This window comes from Notothenia rossii, assembly GCF_949606895.1.
Source record: "Notothenia rossii genome assembly, chromosome: 6".
NCBI lineage: Eukaryota > Metazoa > Chordata > Actinopteri > Perciformes > Nototheniidae > Notothenia > Notothenia rossii.
In genome coordinates, this window is record NC_136909.1 from 56,571,532 (window position 1) to 56,592,468 (window position 20,937).

Genomic DNA, 20,937 nt, shown 5'->3' on the forward strand with positions numbered 1-20,937 from the left:
AATGTCTGACCAATGGTTGAACAGCATGTCCGAGCACATGACTTGTGTTTAAAGTTTATAGTCCGTTTGAGTTTTGCCTGTGTGAACGCAAACCGAACCTTCTGAAAAATGAAACAATGCAACAAACTGTGGTCTGGTGCGCAGCAGAGAAGCGGACTATTAGGAGTGAATGCAAGACTAAAGTGAACTATCTAAACACTCAGAGAGTCCTTTAGCTCACCTGAGCCTCTCAATCGGAGAGGAGAGGAATCTCCTCCAGCTTGTTGTGGAACAAACAGCTCCTTATGTCCGTTAGTGCAGCTAGATAACCAGATGCTAACAACACGGTCCCTGCTGGCATATCTCTCTCTCTCTCTCTCTCTCTCTCTCTCTCTCTCTCTCTCTCTCTCTCTCTCTCTCTCTCTCTCTCGTTTTTATTTGAAATAATTTACTAACAAAGCATTCCAAAAAGGAAGTAAATGGAGGGGGCATCAGATGTTTTCTGTGTGTGACGAAGTAGAGGTTGATTACTGTTTATCTGGATTGCATTAAACATATTAAAGCTATCTTATGTACAGAGTCAGTGTAAAAATAGGAAAACTAAATAAAAGTAGCAAAGCAAAACAAGGAACAAACCTGGAAGACTTGGAAACACATTACGTCCGCTATGTCGCCTGCGTCGGCTACGCTGCATGCCCGCCAACGAACACAACGCAAAGACTTCAGTCGACGAGTGGCAATAACTGTCTTTTCCAGGAGGCAGCGGTAGTGTGTATTCGTTATTCAAAAGAGGCAACAGCAAAGAGCGATTTCTTTGGTCGACTTTCTTTTCTTTCGCGGGAGGCCGCAGGAGGTGTGAAAATGTGCCGTAAAGCAACGACGGTGCGGGACACACCAACCTGAGTAGGGCACCGCGAATGCCCGACTGCCTCTGACGGCCTCTGACTCCCAAAATCGAGTAGGTGTGTCAGGGCCTTTAGTCGTCACAGCAGAGACAATGTTGGTTACAACTTCTTTCTTGACAATTTTTTGGCCTCAATGACTGTAGAGGCTAAGCCAACGCTTTAAGCCTCTGAGGATCCGCTTGGTGGGTGTAATTGACGCACACAAGTTTGCTGCCGAATAAAGGTCAGAAACAAAGTCTCCAGTTTGACACAGTCCATTTATTTCCATTTTACTGATTTCCATTTTACTTGCTTCTTTCCATATTCACCACACGATATTACCGTTTACACAATACCTTTGCTTTGCTTGTAATCCCGTGTTTGTGTGTGTGTGTTCTCCGTGTGTGTTCTCCGTGTGTGTGTGTTCTCCGTGTGTGGTCAAAAACTGTATGGCCTTCCGGCGGAACCTCTCACCACCAAACATAGGTTCCTACCTTTATACCCACAGATGTTAATTGGGTCCTACACACAGGCCCCTAATTGATAGTACAGGTATCAATTGAAAACAATTAAGGAGCCAAATGTGAAAATCATTTTTCAATACATAGAAATGCACATCCTAAACTTCCTGTACTAAACATAGTAAACCTATGCTGCCGACCGTAGCGTATTATAGCCGACTCGGCTTCCAAGAGATCTTTAGGTGTCAAGATGTGACTCTCCGGGTTGACTTTGGGTTTTAGTCTTTTCACTTGACCAGCTTGTGCAGAGGGATTCAAATCCTTTCTTTTACGACTCAACTCAGACAGAATTGTCTTCAGCCTGAGAAACCAGGCCACCGACACTTTGAGCCTTTTCCAGTCTGAGAAGTAAGTCATGAGCTGGTCTGTTGCATCAAGTGATTCATTGACTATGATATTAACCGAGATATCTTTTCTGACTTCTGGGTCAACCAAATCCAATATGACATCACCGCCATAATATGTAGGCCATTCCTCTTCAGATTTTACAAGAAACGTGGGACCCTCAAGCCAACTGCGACTCTTCAGAAAGTCAGGGATCTTCATTCCTCTGGATGCAGCATCAGCTGGGTTGTCTTTGGTTCCTACATGCTTCCATTGACATGGTCTTGAAACCTCTCTTATGGTTGTGATCCTATTTGCCACAAATGTGTGGAAACGCTTGTCCTCGTTGTTAATGTACTTCAGAACTGAAGTACTGTCTGTCCAAAACACAGACTCATCCAAATGAAGTTGAAGCTCTGATTTTAACATCATATCCACTCTGGCAGCCAGAACAGCAGCTGTTAGTTCCAGTCGTGGAATGGTCACCATTTTTATGGGTGTAACTCTAGCTTTTCCTAATAGGAAAGCAACATGAACATTGCCTTTGCAGTTCAGTAGCCTTATGTAAGTTACAGTCCCGTAGCCATTTTCACTGGCATCAGCAAAGTAATGTAGTTGAGAGTGTATGGGTTCACCGAAGTCCTTTGGCTTCCTACATCTGTCCACTTTGAGTGATGCCAACAACTTAATGTCCTCCAACCACCGTCTCCACTGTTGTACGATATCTGGTAGCATGGCATCATCCCATCCACAGCTTCTCCTGCAAAGCTCTTGTTGCATTATCTTGGCTGGCAAAGTGACAGTGACTGGTGCCAAAATACCCAAACCATCATACACCGAGCTTCTTGTGGATAGCATGCCACGTCTGGTTAGAGCCTGCTGTTTCACTTCCATCTTAAAGGAATCTGACTCGACGCACCAGAGTAGTCCCAAAGAGTTCTCGAGAGGAAGATTGTCTCTATCCAGATCCAGGTCCTTTAGCTCTTTAGCCTTCTGCTCTTCTGAGATTGTCTGCAAAATTGCCCGACTATTGCTGATCCATTTTTCCAGCACAAAACCTCCTCTTTTACAGAGAGCATTAAGATCTTCAACCATTTGTATTGCTGCCTTCTCTGAGCCCAAACCCATCAAACAGTCATCCACATAGAAGTTTCGCTCAACCACTTCAACAGTCTCAGCAGAAAAATCAGACTTGTTGTCGTCAGCAGTTTTCCTTAGGGCATAGCTAGCGCAACTGGGAGAAGAGACAGCCCTAAACAGATGCACCGTCATTCTGTATTCCTGGATCTCTCTGGTGAAGTCTCCCTCTGGTCGCCAGAGAAAATGAAGGAAATCTCGATCTTCTTCTGTGACTTTGACCTGTTGAAACATAGCCCGTATGTCGCCCATGAATGCCACAGGTTCCTGCCTGAAACGAGTGAGAACTCCAAGCAGTGAACTGGTGAGATTGGGACCTTGATAAAGTACATCGTTTAATGATGTTCCTTTAAATGTGGCACCACAATCAAACACAACTCGGAGAGAACCTTTTCGTGGATGGTAAACACCGTGGTGTGGGATGTACCATAATTTTCCACTGACACAGTGCTGCTGTGTTGGTACCTGTTCAGCATAACCCTCTTCAATCACTCCATTCAGAAAGCTGGCATATTCCTTATGCAACATTGGGTTACTCACAAATATTTTCCTCAATCCAAGTAGCCTTTGCTTTGCCACTGCAAAGTTGTTTGGAAGAAGGACGTCAGGTGTCTTAAGGGGCAACTTTTTCCTGTGATGTTTAATCTGTGCATGAGATCTTCTGAGCAGAATGTGGCTGTGCTTCCAGGATCTAAAAATGCATAGGTCTGTATAATCTCACTTCCCTTTGTGGACTTGACCTGCACTGGAATAATTGAAAGAATGCAGCCATCATTTCCGGCCACAGTACGTCCACATGTCTGAGGGGGGGTTTGTGATTTAGAGGTTTGTCCCAATTCCACATTAGATGTATTTATGTGGAGCGCAGTAGGATGTTGCTTTTCAAAAACCTCACACATCAAGCGTTGTTTACAGTCCCGGCTACACAAGCATCCAAAGCAAATTCCTTTCTCCTTTAGAAATTGAATTTTGTCTGTGCTTCCTTTTGCTGAACTGCTTACATCTGTCCAAAACGTGAGTGTTGTGATCACAACAATGACACACCAAGCTCTCCTGTGGTTTTGAGTTATTTGTCATTTTAATTCCGACCTCACTCATTGGGAATACTGTAGCGGCAAAACTACTTCCTTTCATTCTGTTCTTTGATTGTGGCTGAAACATGTTGGAAGATTTTATAGCAACTGATTTATGTCCTGAATCCTCGATGTCTCCAAAGATCGGATCAGAAAAGACTCGTACATGTCTCTCAAGGAATTTCACCAAGTCAATGAAATGAGCTCGGTTGTTTGAGGTTTCCATGATGTTATGAGCTTTGTTTCTCCATTGTTCCCCTAGTTTGTATGGCAACTTGAAGACAACCATTTTCATATTGGAGGGCATATCTAACTCTTGCATGTACTGAAGTTCTTCCATCACATTAGCACATCCACGCAGAAATAAAGCATAGGCTTGTAGTGCTTTAATGTCTTCTGCCTTTGTTATTGTTGGCCAAGCTAGAGCCTTTCCTATGTAAGCAGCAGCGATCTTGTACTCATTCCCAAAATGTTCATGCAAAAGACCCTTTGCCACAATATAGCCACGTTCTGGAGCCATGTGCTGGCAGCTACGAACCAGTTCCTGTGGCTGTCCTTTTGTGAACTGTTCTAAATAGTACAAGCAGTCGGCTTTGCTGGCTTTGTTTTCCACTCCTTGTTCAAATGCTTTAATGAAAGCCTTGTACTGAAACAGGTCTCCTTCAAATATAGGAATGTCTCTTGCTGGTAGAGACAGTAAACGTTGATGGTGAACCAGTGCAGCTGTTATTTCATTGTGCTTTTGCATTATCGTGAATAAACCTTCAGGTGGAATTCGATTGATTTGCTGATGGTAATTTTCCTGTTGACTTTCCCATGCAGTTGATTCACCAGTTATCAACCCATATGATGTTCCCAGATAATGTTGATTTTGTACATAAGCATCTTCCTTAAATGCAAACTGCCTTTCAGCTTGCTTTGGTCCCATGTCCATCTTTGTTGGTTTGCTGGAGGATATTTTCCATGATGTGGAATCATACTCCTTTGCCAGGGGGTTAAGTATGTTTAACGATGCCAGTTTCCTTTTTTCCTTTTCCAGGTATGAGTTCATTCCATTTGTTGGTGCAAGAGAGGAACGTCGTGAATGTGAACCCTGTAAAATTGCTAGCCTAGCAGTAGATACAGCTAGCTCAGTTTCCAAATCAAGCTGTTCCTTTCTCCGCTTTAATTGTAGCTCCTGTTCCTCCAGTGCATGCCTCTCAGTTAAACCTGCCACGCGAGGAACAATTGCAGCCTTTTCTGCTGCTGCTATAATTTGTGCAGATGAAGTTGTATTTGACTTTGTACTGCTGTCACTTTTGTTTGAACATTTACCAACATTAGAAACACTGTCATCAGGATTGATTTCATCATTATTATCTCCAGTACCTTCAGTTTGACAAACCCACACCTTGATTTTGACAATAAATTCATCATTGAACATCATTTTGGCTTTAAACCATGTTTCATGTCTTTTCCTTTCATCATGTGGCAATAAACCCATTAAAGTGTCATGCATAGACCTGGCTTCAACACACAATTCAATATAACCATCAAGAGCATTTTGAACCTTAGCATGTTCACCACTTAACATCAAATCTTTTATATTTGTTCTTAATTTGCTAGCTTTATTTAGCTTAGCCTTTCTGCCATTTTGCAACCTCTCAAGTTTTTCCGCAAGTGCTTTGGCAGAGAGTTTAACTACCCGCTTAGTGCTTTGCGCATCACTACACCTGGCCACGCTATCCAGCTTGCCAGAAGCTGACGCGCTTTCAGCTGCTGGTACGTCCGCTGCGCGCTCCTCCATATTTGAATGTCTTAAAGTCAAACGGATTGTCACAAATCAATCAGTACAATGCAAGCGCTTATTGTTCATCCCTTTCACAACCAATGCATTGGAATTACGCCCTTATGTGGGCACACAACTTAATTCCTATGGCCATTTAAACCGGTTGTAGCGCGCTACACATACCTCCTTAGATGAACGTAGTTCCGTGACAAGCGGCGAAAAGCTTCCCAACAGGTGTTCCGGATTAACTGGTTCCCTCGTTAACTGGTTTCCCGATCAACTGGTTTCCCGATCAACTGGGGTGATTTTCGATCGCTTCTTCTGTCGATTACATACATCTTTTGGTATATTTGGCTCGGTAGGAAGACTTTGATGCACATTCAGTGTGTGAGGTTGTGGTTACGATGGAGATATCCGGACGCAAACAGCGGGGACTACAAAAAGAAAAACGAGTTGACTGGGGATGTCTGTTCAAAACATTGCAAGCTCCAATAAATCATTTAAACCAGCTATTGTTGCCAGACTTATTACCGAATATTGTTCTTAATGTGATACCAAGTCCATCTGAGACCTGTGTACACCTTCAGACAGCCTCCAAGTGAAGCACACGTTGTTTACTCACAGTTTGAAAGCAGCGTGGAGAGGTCTTCAGCTGTGGTAACCCGCTCAAATAAATCCTTAAAACCAGTTATTGTTGCCCGGTTTATCACTGAATATCGTTCATAATGTGATACTAAGTCCATCTGAGACCTGTGTACACCTTCAGACAGCCTCCAAGTGAAGCGTACGTTGTTTACTCAGAGTTTGAAAGCAGCGTGGAGAAGTCTTCAGCTGTGAACTGTAAACTGTGATCCTCTCAGGTAAACATCCGCCCAGGGAAAAATGGGATCCGCCCAGGTTAAACTGTGTTACGACTTCTGTGGCTATCTACCAGCGATCATGTTTAATATGAAAGACTACACACACATTTATCCCTTATAAAAACAGTATTCTCTGTACATCCATCGCTGTGTGGTTTGGATCCCAACAGGACAGAAAAAGGCTATATTCCTTGTCTGTGTACACATGCCAAATAAAGCTGATACTGAATCATTACTATCATTGTTGTTGTCTTTCCTTCTGTCACACTAATGAGTAAGTCTATACCAGGGGTGGGGAACCTTTTTCCTCTCAAGGGCCATTTCAATTTTTTCAACATCCTCCGAGGGCCGTACAAATTATTTACCGCTGCTTAAAAATACTAAAATCACAGCCCAGGATGACCTTCTCCTATACGTCTCCAATCCTGTGTCCTCTCTCCCTCCTATATTGTCAATCCTTGAGCAGTTTGGTCGTTTATCAGGCTACAAATTAAATCTCCAAAAGAGCTAACTATTTTTTGTAAACCAACTGGCGAAGACACTCCCCCCAACCGCTTTTCCCTTTAATATTGCATCAGATGGCTTCAGATACTTGGGGGTGTCCATCACCAGCTCCTTTAAAGATCTGTTTCCCAAAAATGTTCAACCACTCTTAGCTAAATGCAAATCGGATCTATCTAGGTGGTCTTCCCTTCCCTTATCCCTTGTTGGCCGTGTCAATCTTATTAAAATGGTAATTCTGCCGAAATTCTTATATCTCTTCCAGCATATCCCAATTTACATCAATAAATCTTTTTTCACCAGTCTTGACAGTCAACTAAATGCGTTCATTTGGGATGATAAACCCGCCCGTCTTAAAAAATCAATTCTTCAGCTCCCCAAGTCGGAGGGTGGCTTGGCACTCCCGAACTTCCGTCACTACTATTGGGCCTCTAATATTAACCGACTCCTTTACTGGATTGGCCCCAAGACTCCTAACTCCAGCCCACCATGGGTTCACATGGAGATCTCCTCCTCCTCTAGCTCCTTACACTCTGTGATTTGCTCCCAACTTCCCGTAATGACGCACAAAATCTCAGTCAACCCAATTGTTACCAGTACTATTAAGATTTGGCTTCAATTCAGAAGGCAACATGGCTTACACAGAGCCTCAATCCTAGCTCCAATACTAAATAATCACTCATTCTCCCCATCCTGCTCGGACCCCACCTTCCGTATGTGGGCTGGTAACGGGCTTGTCACAATCAGTAATCTTTACAAGGATGGGGTTTTCTCTGACTTTGCATCCTTGTCAGCCAAATATCACCTGCCAAATAGTCATCTTTTCCGCTTCTTCCAAATTAGACATTTTGCTCAAAAGCAATTTCCCCATTTTCCCAACCGCCCCCCTGAGTCAGGAATTGACCAGTTTCTCACCCTTGATTGTGACCAAAAAAGGCTGGTATCTACTATTTATGGAAAACTTGCCTCCTTTGACCAAGCCTCTACTACATCTGTAAAAGAGTCCTGGGAGGGTGAGTTGGGTGTAGACATATCTGACAGTAAGTGTTTAAATCACAGCCCATTCATTTGGCCTTTCTTTCATGCTGTGCAAAGAAAAAGCAACCTCTTAATCCAGATATCTTGCCATGACTCGCGTATGCGTGCACGGTTGTGGCATGACCACCAAAACAGAAATATGGACACAAGATGTGTGCAATTTAGTTTCCTATCCATGTGAACATGATTTAAAGTGGGGGGGGGGGGGGGGGGACCTAACCTCCTCTAGGGGGGTATGGGGGCATGCTCCCCCGGAAAGATTTTTTTTTTAAATGTTGAAGTTAAAAGCATCAATCTGATGCACTTTGAGAGCAACATTAAGAGATCTATGGATACATCTCTCAACATCCATATGAAACAGAACTGTAAGGAGATTTATTTTTCTTTATGGATATTTTACAAATCACTCCCCTTTCAAACTGTATACTTGTTTATTAATAACAACTTTTTTTTACTGTCATAAAGTATTTTATACCCGTTTACTTTGTTCTCTTATTTTTTTATAACTATAATGATCATATAAAGATGTGCCTTTACCTCAATGGTTGTAGAAAAAGCTTCTTATATTCGTTAGCATAGCTAGCTAACCAGATGCTAATAACAACAAAGTTATTGACTGTATGATCAGTGTGACAGATGGACAAATCGCCACTGGGCTCACAACTAAAGACACAGCCACGCAAAAACTGCGGCATGTGGCATGCTCCGTCTCTGAAGTGCCGGAGCCGTGCTCTCCGACAGAACTGCACCCCTGTCAGACGAGACCATGGACGAGACATATACCACGTGATGACACGTTAGGCTCGTGTTGTGTTCAAGGACCCTGATCTTGGCCAGGAAAAACAGGCTCTCGCTTGTTTAATTCTTTTGCGGTCTAGATTTCTTTTTTACGTGTATTTATAAATTACCTCGAGGGCCGTATCAAATTGTCTCGTGGGCCGTATACGGCCCGGGGGCCGGAGGTTCCCCACCCCTGGTCTATACAGAAGCAAAGCTTGCATTGCATATTAGAACATGAATTTGGCCACTGTTATTATAGTTGCAATATGTAAAATTAGCCCTTAGCACAGGGACGTGAGTGATGCCTATGCTGTAAAATATTTTATTTTGGTGAGTCTGTCGCAAGGCAGAAAAGACAGCCAGTATTGCTAGAATATAAACCTTTTTTTAATTGCATTCTGTTTCTAGCGCAACAGCTTTGGTCCAGGTTTACATCCTATCAGCTACTGCATTAGCAGACATAGCAACAGGAAATGGGGGGCCTATTTAAAAAGTTAGTGTTTAAAAATGTCTATATTGTGAGGCTAAATATTATATTATAGCATAATGTTGCATGACAAATGTAACGACACACATGGCCTGATTTGCATATTGGAACTTTATGTGTGCACTGGAACACATTTATATCTACAATTAATAGTTATCACAACATAATGTGGGCTCGCAGGCTGATAAACTAGGATATCTGATCTCGGTGGGTCTTAATGAGGCTTGATACAGATCTCAGTCAGTAGCCTATACTATTTCTAAGCAAATGCCTACTATAATATGTATATTATAAGTGTAGATACATTCACTCACATTATAAATGATGGTCGGGTTGCATCTTTCTGGAACCTTTTAACAAGGTTCATCCAAGACATTAAACTGTGGTGGTGTAATACTTTGTGTAGATTCGTGGCGCACCAGTAACGCGCAAGGCCCGAGTGATCTTTGCTGTTGGGACTCGGGTTTGAGTCCAACATTAACTTTTTTGTTATTTTCATGTCGATGGACACTGAATATTATGTTTGAATAGAGGATTCCTAATATTGTTTGCCGAGACCAACATTAATGACCCGTCAGCATTTTAAAGTCTAAGTATCCCTGCACATGCAGCAATGACATTTCTGCTGCTATCTTTGCAAAACGAGTTAACAGTCACATCTTATCTGGGTGAGTGCTGCATAATACTGTTTTTATAAGGGATAAATGTGTGTGTAGTCTTTCATATTAAACATGATCACTGGTAGATAGCCACAGAAGTCGTAACACAGTTTAACCTGGGCGGATCCCATTTTTCCCTGGGCGGATGTTTACCTGAGAGGATCACAGTTTACAGTTCACAGCTGAAGACTTCTCCACGCTGCTTTCAAACTCTGAGTAAACAACGTACGCTTCACTTGGAGGCTGTCTGAAGGTGTACACAGGTCTCAGATGGACTTAGTATCACATTATGAACGAAATTCAGTGATAAACCGGGCAACAATAGCTGGTTTTAAGGATTTAGTGAGCGGATTACCACAGCTGAAGACCTCTCCACGCTGCTTTCGAACTGTGAGTAAACAACGTGTGCTTCACTCAGGGGCGGACCTAGCACATTTGGTGCCCTAGGCGAGCTTCACCACTGCGCCCCCCCCAAAAAAAATATCAAAACATCTTAACAGTTATACAGTAAAGTACTGCAGCTTTATTTATTACAAGCAAGAACAAGAGCTAAGAATAAATGTAAAGTGCACACTAAAGAATTAAAACAAATAAACAACTTAGCTAACAAACAATAATAATATCAATAACAAACAATAAAAGAATGTGCAAATTTGCTTTCAAAGAAAATTAAGAAGAAATGTAAAGTGCACACTAAAGAATTAAAACAAACAACTTAGCTAACAAACAATAATAATAATAACAATAACAAACAATAAAATAACGTGCACATTTGCTTTAAAAGAAAATTATGTATTGTAAAATATGTTACACATGTCAAATAATCAAAATATAATATGCTAAATAAACAAACAAATACATAAAAATTACAAATTCACTTTGTCTCAAGAACTATTTACATTCCACTCCCTATCATCACACAAGGTTGGCCTACATATTAGCTCCTACTGGTTTCCATTTACAGTGCAATCCTTCTGGCCTTCCTCGCTGCAAAGTCATCAATCACATCATCATATGAAATCTGACCACCAACCTCATGGTTAATACTGATTACAGCCAGACCACTGAGGCGTTCTTGAGCCATGGTGGACCTCAGGTATGTTTTCAAGAGTTTTAATTTGGAAAAACTCCTCTCGGCTGAAGCTACTGTTACTGGTAGCGTTGCACTGATCCGCAGAGCAATACACAAGTTGGGATATATTTCGGTGAGCTGCTTTGTGTGTATGAATTTCAACAACTCAAGAGTTGTCATGCTCTTTGATGGCAAGTCAGGTACATTTTCCAACTCCTGAGCCAGCTCCTTCCCATCCAAATCAGATTGCCCTCCATGGCTTAAGGTGTGTGCAAGTGCCTCTGCTTGCTTCATCAGCTCTTGGTGTGGCAGGTCTGGGAAGTTGTACAGAATGCCAAACTTGTCTTGCACATGTTCAAGAGTGGTAAACCTCTCCTTTTGTGCTGACACTGCAGCATCTACCACCATGTTAAAGAACGTTACCTCCAGATTTTGAAAGGCATTCCTCAATGGCTCATCAGGAGACTCATATGAGAAGTGCCTCTTTGTTGACTTCAGCCGCTTTTGCACAAGGACTGCATCCACATTCATGTCTTCACACATGTCCTTGGCTGATGTTTGTGCAGCCACAAAGCCTGTGGCTCTGTAGGATTTGAGAGCTTTTTCAGTCTTTTTCAGTAGACTTACTGCTACATCCACTTGCATTGTTTGGGACTGCAGGACTTTGCTCACCTGCTGAATTTGACTTAACATGTCATACCAGACCACTGTGCACAGTGAAAAGCGGAATGACCCCACTTCTTCTGCCAGAGACTGGGCTTCAATCCTGATGATTGGGTCTTTGGCCTGGTTTCTCACCTCAAGCAGTGCCTCTCTCACAGCTACGGCTTCATATCGCAGAGGCTCCACAGCTTTCACTCTGCTCTCCCATCTGGTTTCTGACCACATTTTGAGTGAAAGGTTGACGTGTTTCTTGAGGATGGCCCATCTCTGTGTAGAGGCAGAAAACAGGCAGTATAGCTTCTGCACAATGCCAAAAAATGATATGGCATCTTTGGAGCTTTTGGCAGCATCAGCAATGACCAAATTGAGTGTATGTGCCCCACAAGGCACAAACAAAGCTCTTGGGTTCAACTGCAGTAGCCTGGCCTGTACTCCCTTGTTCTTCCCTCTCATATTTGCGCCGTTGTCATATGACTGTCCTCTGCAGTCATCAAAGGCAATCTGCAACTCCTCCAGCCTCTTCAAAATCAGGGCGGACAAACTTTCACCAGTGGACTCCTCTGCTACTAGGAATCCCATGAAGTGCTCTTTAATCTGGGGGTCTTCTTCCAGTGTCACAATTCTGATGACTACTGACAGCTGTTCAGTGTGGCTAACATCCGGGGTGCAATCTAAAATTAGGGAAAAGTACTTGCATTTCTTTATTTCTTGCACTATTGTTGATAGAATCTTTCCACTGATGCATTCAATCAACTCATTCTGAATGGTTTTGCCCAAGTAGCTGTGGTGGGATGTTTGACTTTTAATCTTGTGGATGTGGTCTTTCATCACTCGGTCAAACTGCGCCAAAAGCTCAACCTCTTTCAAAAAGTTTCCATTTGAAGGAGAGTGGAGTATTTCTGTCTTTCCTCTCAATGCCATATTTCGCCCTGCCAGAGACTGTACAATAGCAACCAGTCGTGTCAGCACTGCTCTCCACCGACTCTTCTCTGCCTCAAGGAGGGCCTGCTCTTGTTTGTCTATTGTTGTACCTTGTTTTAATCGAACTGCCAATTCTTTCCATGACGCCAAATTGTTCAGGTGTTCCGGACTATTTTCATGGCTGGTCAAAGCAGCACTTGCATTTTTCCAATCCGACAGTCCTGCATTTGTTAAATGAATTTGTTTTGGAGATAAAAGTTGACAACAAAAACAAAAAAGACTGTTCTTCTTTTTTGAATATGTCACCCAACTTCTTTTGATCCTTTCTCCATTTACTAAGGTCCTGCTGAAGTACTGGTGGTGGCAACTTCTCCCATCATCTCTCCTTGGGAAAATGAAATCAGGTGTTATCTGATATGGTCCTCTCCGAACAAACTCTGTCCTCATTGTGTCTGTGAGATGTGAAGGGCAGTCAGCAGGATCGGTTGGTAGTGGATCGTCTGTCTTTGCTGCATCTGGAGGGCATGTGAAGCACATTTTCTCACCTCATATTCACAATATCTTCACACACACACACACACACACACACACACACACACACACACACACACACACACACACACACACACACACACACACACACACACACACACACACACACACACACACACACACACACACACACACACACACACACACACACACACACAACCCCAATTCCAAAAAGGTAGGGACAGTGTGTAAAATGTAAATAAAAACAGAAAGCAATTATTTGAAAGCATGAGGACAATTAGGTTTATAGCTAAACATCTTTACATTCATCAGGCACACACCTGAGAAGAGTGTATGGGTGGAATCTGTGGTGCAATCAGGATGAGATGCAGCAGGCTGTTCTGACGTTCATTGCAGTGGTTCTGGGCCTATACATATATAGAGAACACACAAGAGCAAATATATTGGCTGGATTAGAAATGGCACGACAGTCATTTTTACATTCAATTATTTATCATCACATCAGGAACATCTATTGACATATTGTACTCACCAGAACAAACAGACACAGTGGTCAGTGGCAGGGTGGAATCAGTGGTCATCTCATCAGGATGAGCAGCTTGCTGTTCTGACGTTCCTTCATGTGGTTCTAGGTCTATAAATATAGAAAGAACACACAAGAGCAAATATATTGACTGGATTTCACATTCAATTATTTATCATCAGGAACATCTATTGACACATTGCACTCACCTGAGGAAGCCGGCACAGCTGAGGTGCATGGCGGTTCCTTGTCAACTGATGCAGCAGATGGTCCCAGATATTTTAAAAGTGAATCTAAAATGATATAACAAAATGTGTATTATCAACATTGAATAATTTCCATTTGTTAAATGTAGCTATTATTTAGTTAGTAAGCATTAGGACAGCCTGACAGGTCTGATTCAACTAATCAAGAGCTATGCCTATCTTATTAGAACAGTTGAATCAGGTGTGTTAGTTCTGGGTTGGAACGAAAACATTCAACAGGACTGGAGTTGAGAACCACTGAGCTAGTTAGCTAACGTTAGCGCACATTATGACAGGGTTGAATTTGGCAAATGTTTGACTCGGATAGTCAATGTGCTTTCTGAGGTAAACTTAACGTTAGCTAACGTTACCAACTAACTAACATTCCACCACACTGGCTAGCTCGCTACACCAAAACTAACATTGTTATTATTACTAATATTTCTATTTCATGACACAAAGAAAATAGCCTTATGACAGTTTCGACTGAATGGCAATAACAAACGCTGGCTAGCTAACGTTGGCTTGGCTAACTAGCAAGATTACATGATCCATTCGCTAATGTTGACAATACAATCAAAATTGCATACCTTTCACCTTGGCACGTTTCTCTTCTTCTTCTTTTCTTCTGTTTTTATACTGCGCCCCAGATGGCTTTTGCCTCTTCATAGTTCTCTAACGTTAGTCTTTCTTTCCTCAACGCTCAATTTTATAAACACTTGACCGATACCCATCAATGCACAGCGCTCTAGCATGTTCTGACTGTGAACACCTAAAGCCGAGGCTCTTAGACCGACCGACCGTTTTAGATTTTTGGCTCATTTTCCCTTATGTTAGAATTTTTTTTTTTATGTAAGAATAATGGTTGCAGATATAGAGGGGGGGCGCCAAAACTGCGCCAAGCAAAAAAAAAAAAAAAAAAATATATTTTTTTTTTTTGTTGCAATTTTTGGCGCCCCCCTCTGGGTGGCGCTCTAGGCAACCGCCTATATTGCCTGTAGGAAGCTCCGCCCTTCACTTGGAGGCTGTCTGAAGGTGTACACAGGTCTCAGATGGACTTGGTATCACATTAAGAACGATATTCAGTAATAAGTCTGGCAACAATAGCTGGTTTAAATGATTTATTGGAGCTCTCAATGTTTTGAACAGACATCCCCAGTCAACTCGTTTTTCTTTTTGTAGTCCCCGCTGTTTGCGTCCGGTGTTACAGTATAAGTTGAGTCATGACAACTGGCGACATTCTATTATTTTCGTCATAGGAATCCGGGGCGTGTACATTGAGGACCCATTGTTGACTTACCAGGAAAGAAACATCGTTTGTCGTTTACGTTCATCTTTTGCTATATCTGCCTTCCTAAGATCACTTTGCTGCACATTCAGTACTCGTATGTGAGGTTGTGGGTGAGAGTCCGATATCGTGACGCTTACAGGGAGGTATCGAACATTACAAAGTAGGTGACTGTGTGGATGCCTGTTCAAAACATTGCAAACTTCAATAAATCATTTAAATTATATATTTGTGTCCGACTTTCATTTGTTCATCGTTCTTAATGTGATGTATAGTAGCTTTGATAGCTGTCCATACCTTCAGACAGCCTAAAAGTAAAACACAAGTTGTTTATTCACAGCCCGAACGCTCATCGAGATGACTGGATCAGTCATGACAACTTGTGATCAGCTCCGATTAAATTGTGATATCAATTCTGTAGCTAACCTCCAGGGAGCACGTTTATTTTATGAAATACCTGTATCCCTCTCATCACAACAAGACTCTACACTGTGCAGGAAAAACAATTACATACATGAAAATAACCTTGATGCATGGGAATTAAACACACAAACTATCTTCCGTGGCTATACTGATATGTCACAGTAACGGTAAACCACAGAAAAGTAAGTCCAGCGGGGCACAAGTTGAATACATATAATACGGTAGTTCTATTATGCCTTTAAGCCTATACGTTTAACGTTTATTTCATAAAATAAACGTGCTCCCTGGAGGTTAGCTACAGAATTGATATCACAATTTAATCGGAGCTGATCACAAGTTGTCATGACTGATCCAGTCATCTCGATGAGCGTTCGGGCTGTGAATAAACAACTTGTGTTTTACTTTTAGGCTGTCTGAAGGTATGGACAGCTATCAAAGCTACTATACATCACATTAAGAACGATGAACAAATGAAAGTCGGACACAAATATATAATTTAAATGATTTATTGAAGTTTGCAATGTTTTGAACAGGCATCCACACAGTCACCTACTTTGTAATGTTCGATACCTCCCTGTAAGCGTCACGATATCGGACTCTCACCCACAACCTCACATACGAGTACTGAATGTGCAGCAAAGTGATCTTAGGAAGGCAGATATAGCAAAAGATGAACGTAAACGACAAACGATGTTTCTTTCCTGGTAAGTCAACAATGGGTCCTCAATGTACACGCCCCGGATTCCTATGACGAAAATAATAGAATGTCGCCAGTTGTCATGACTCAACTTATACTGTAACACCGGATTTCTCCATCGTAACCACAACCTCACACACTGATACTGAATGTGCATCAAAGTCTTCCTACCGAGCCAAATATACCAAAAGATGTATGTAATCGACAGAAGAAGCGATCGAAAATCACCCCAGTTGATCGGGAAACCAGTTAACGAGTTTGACACAATCCATTTATTTCCATTTTACTGGTTTCCATTTGACTTGCTTCTTTCCATATTCACCACACGATATTACCGTTTATACAATACCTTTGCTTTGCTTGTAATCCCGTGTTTGTGTGTGTGTGTTCTCCGTGTGTGTGTGTGTTCTCCGTGTGTGTTCAAAAACTGTATGGCCTTCCGGCGAAACCTCTCACCACCAAACATAGGTTCCTACCTTTATACCCACAGATGTTAATTGGCTCCTACAATGACATTAAATGAAAGATTTAGTTTTATAGGAGTTTTATAGAGAGGCGAAGTCCCGCCCTTCTACCTCCGCCCCATGGGACCTTATTTCGGAAAAATTATGTATTGAAGTCAATGGAGAGAGAAAGATTATCTTTCGATCCCGTTTGAATTGTGCCACAAATTACACTTAAGATGTTTGTCAATCTTAAATAATCATTTCCATGTCAAAAAACTCACAGTTTGTCTTAAAACTGTTGAAATATAAGACTATGAAAAATATGCAACTGAGACTACAAATCTCAGAGTCACGTACGTAATGTCATAGTTTTTCTCTACTAAATATAAGAGATAGCTAAGATTAGATAACTTTAACAAGATACCTGTGTGCTTTGTACCAGGTTGTAATCATACCAGCAATCAGTAGCGTGGCGTGGGAAAGAAATTAGGGGAAGCCAATAATATGTCCTTTCTTTTGGGTCGGGGGTGTGGTGGTCAAAGTAATAACGTTACCAGATGAGTGATTACAGCACCCGGTATCATTTTACACATATTTTTATCATACAGATGCAGGACTTACACACGCCTGTTATCTAACCGACAGGTCCGCACGCACTCTCCAGCCGAAACTCTAATAAGCATTCATTCACAAACTAAATCAGGAGACCTTTAACGTTTTACGTACGATTCGCTCCTTTTTTCTTCCAGTTTGGGCATTGGCCTGTCATCAGATTTTATTTGTTATTGCTGCAGTAGCGGATTTTTAGTACAATTATTTTTGATTAAATACTCCAAATCTCCACCCTCCATAATTGCACTTGCTTCAGTTGCTTGCTACTTTCTAACGGCGGTGAGAGTGGTGCAGTAGACATGTGGATATTATCTGAATGAACACCAAAGCCAAAGTCAACACCCGCAACAACATCCTGCGCAAACTAGTGAACTCCAAGTGGGGCGCAGATCCACCAACAATCCTTGCAACTGCCATGGCCCTGTGTTTCTCTACAGCAGAGTATGCCTGCTCAAGCTGGAGCCGATCATGTCACACCAAACTGGTCGACACAGCCTTGAATGACACCTGCCGCATCATCACGGGATGCGTTAGGACAACACCTGTCCCGTGCCTCTACACGCTAGCCGGCATCTCTCCCCCGCACATCAGACGACTAGGTATCGCTCAAGATGAACGGAGAACACAGGAGACAGACATCAGACACCCCTTGCATGGCCACGTAGCACCCCGACGCAAGCTCCGATCCAGAGCCAGTTTTCTGCAGACAGTCCTGCCCCTCCAGACAACCAAACAAGCAGCAAGGACCAACATCTGGGAAGATGAATGGCACCAAAATTACACTAGAGCTCTTGAATGGCTGGACAGAGGAATCACACCAACGGAAAGCCTCGCTAGTGGCCACGACCTTGGCTGGACAACCTGGAAGTCACTTAATAGACTGCGTGTGGCATAGCCGTGGGAACATGTTTCAAATGGGGGGTGCTTTGGGGATGACACCAGGGCCGGTTTTGACCAATTTGCTGCCCTATAGGCACGATTTTAGCTGGCAATGAAAAACCTCTACAAAAGACCAATACACTTCAAACAGAGAAACGTATTGACATTGTGGACAGATTATATAAAAAGGCTTCAAATGTATTTAGTATTGCATGAACATGTTTTAATTGGGGGGTGGACTTCACATCCTCTAGGGGGACCGGGGATGCCCCCCCGGGAAGATTTTTTTTAACATTTTAAAGTAAAATGCTTCAATCTGGTGCACTTTGAGCGCCCAATTACTAGAGACTGATCTAGGGGATACAACTCTAAACACCCATGTGAAAAAGATCGGTTTGCATTTTAATAATCAAATAAGTATGTGAACATAACCGATAACCTACCATAGCCAATAACAAATACATGTAGGCTAACTTGTTTTATTTTTGTGGTTCATTTATATCTAATTTTACCAGTTAACATTTATTTATGCATATTTTTAAATCTCTCCAGTTTTAAACAATATTTTTGGTTTACTGTCCTATAGTATACATTGGAATGATTTCAAACCTGTTTTTATTTATCCTAATAATTATAAAGGAGTGCCTTGGAAATATTTGTTTACATAAATTGTGATCAAAATGAAGAAGCTAACAACAATCCCCACCGGTGCTCTCGCGCGCGCTCTCTCTCTCTCTCTCTCTCTCTCTCTCTCTCTCTCTCTCTCTCTCTCTCTCTCTCTCTCTCTCTCTCTCTCAGCTGCGGGCGCCTGATAAGCCAACATCCCCCACTTTCATCACGTACAGCGCCCATCGTACAGGGCATATGGAAAATGTAACCGGGGTGAAAAGGGTGTTATCTTTACTTAATTATGAATGTTGTTACATCAAGGCTGAAAATTCATTTTTTTTGTATTATATTTGTATTTAATCTTGTGGAAGTGCAGATCCCCTGTCCTCCACCAGGGGGTGCTGCAGCACCCTCAGCACCCCTACTTCCCACGGCCCTGGCGTGTGGAACAGGGGAGGTGCAAAGCACTGATGAAAGTGTGGAACTACACCACAGAAGACACATGCAGCTGTGGATCAGTGCAGACAATGTCCCACCTACTGGAATGTGCCAATGCCCCCCGGTGCAGTCCAGAAGACCCTGCAGAACCTACCCCATCAGCTGTGGCCTGTGCCCGATACTGGCAGAACGATATCTGAGATTGCTACGGACTCGAAGAAGAAGATTATCCGACTGAACAAAAACGTGCATTTATCAGGTTCATTTTCCACAGACCTTATTTCCAGCTATTTTCCAAAATCCTATGGAGAAATCCCATTGCTTTTTTGTCGAGGGAAACCGAGCGCAGCTTACTTCCGGGTTTTAGGATGCGTCACTGCAACACTAAGTTGATGCAATTTGATTGGATTGTGAGGCAAGGGAAGCCAGCCGCCTCTGGCTTCCCTTGGTATGGACCTGACCAGAGCCATATAATAGAAGAGTTACGACTTCTCCGTTCACTCCAATGGACCAGTTTTTTTACAGCAATGGCGGATCGTGGAGCCCTCAATAGTTCCCCGGAAGTTAGCTTGCAGCTGACTTCCGGGGGAACTATTGAGAGTTTCACGATCTGCGGCTAGCAGCACAGTAGAGTTGCAACATAATAGACCATTCGTGATGGACTTTTAAAGGTAAGAAGACGTTTAAAGGTTTATATTGCGGATATTATCAGCACATCTGAGTCAAATGAAATGTAAAGGATGTTAGTGGATTATCCCTAAATCTACTGATTTAGGGAACATTTACAGATAACAGATTAGGCTAGCGGATAAAGTTAGCAACACATGCTAACCATGAACAGCCTATTAATACGTTCTCCTAATGTTATTTCAATCCAACGTTGTGGAATTACAGAAAAAGAGCTTCTAAACGTGCTTTTAACCGGGGTGGAGGGAGTTAAATATTAGTTAAATATAACATTGGGGCATGTGATTTTAGTGGGTGGAGGTGGTGAAATGAGGATATCCATTTTAGAGTTCAAGCTAGTATAATATAGTTAACGTTTGTAGTGTCGAGAGATAGGAGTCGGAGGCGGTGCATTGAAGTTGCAAAAGGGAACTTTAATGAGGAGCAGCAAAGGACATGTTGAAGGGTCGCAGCCCAGGAAGACAAGAGAAAGCAGAAAGGAGGGCACACAGTAAGTACCAACAACATATACACTATGTCCGTGCGGAAACAATACCCCCAACCTGTAGTTCCATGAGTGGATTATGTCAATCAGTGATCAATACACAAGCCCCCCCAGAATCAACCATGGACACAATCCCCGCATCCGGGAGGAAGCACCACAGGGGCAGAGAAGGGTGGTTCCGCAGGCGAGGGCCGGTCCATGGAACGGGCCGTTGGAAGGGGGCCGCAGGAGAGGGTAGGGGCCCTAACCAGGGCGAGGGCATCCCCACCGGGGGTGGGGGTCGGACCAGAACGGGCTGTCGTAAGGGGGCTGCAGTAGGCGTCGTGTCGAATGAGCCGTGGACAGGGGAGAGGCCAGACGGGGTCAGACGAGGCGCCGTCCGAAGCCGCCGTCGAGGTGAACCACGAGCCGCGGAAAGAGGAGAGG

General features: G+C 42.7%; 1 protein-coding gene across 2 annotated transcripts; it reads right to left on the reverse strand.

The window, feature by feature from the left end:
* Nucleotides 1–10,435: 10,435 nt before the first annotated feature.
* Nucleotides 10,436–14,841, reverse strand: LOC307044991 (zinc finger MYM-type protein 1-like). 2 transcript variants are annotated; one of them, XM_079690448.1, is made up of 4 exons: nucleotides 13,913–14,841; nucleotides 13,713–13,814; nucleotides 13,501–13,587; nucleotides 10,436–13,182 (listed from the first exon to the last, which is right to left on the reverse strand). In XM_079690448.1, exon 4 carries the CDS (start codon nucleotides 13,112–13,114, stop codon nucleotides 10,970–10,972), a length of 2,145 nt encoding a protein of 714 aa, XP_079546574.1. In that variant the 5' UTR covers nucleotides 13,115–13,182; nucleotides 13,501–13,587; nucleotides 13,713–13,814; nucleotides 13,913–14,841; the 3' UTR covers nucleotides 10,436–10,969. The 2 variants fall into 2 exon arrangements, with proteins under 2 accessions (XP_079546574.1, XP_079546573.1); XM_079690447.1 differs by having other exon boundaries at nucleotides 10,436–13,587.
* Nucleotides 14,842–20,937: the final 6,096 nt, after the last annotated feature.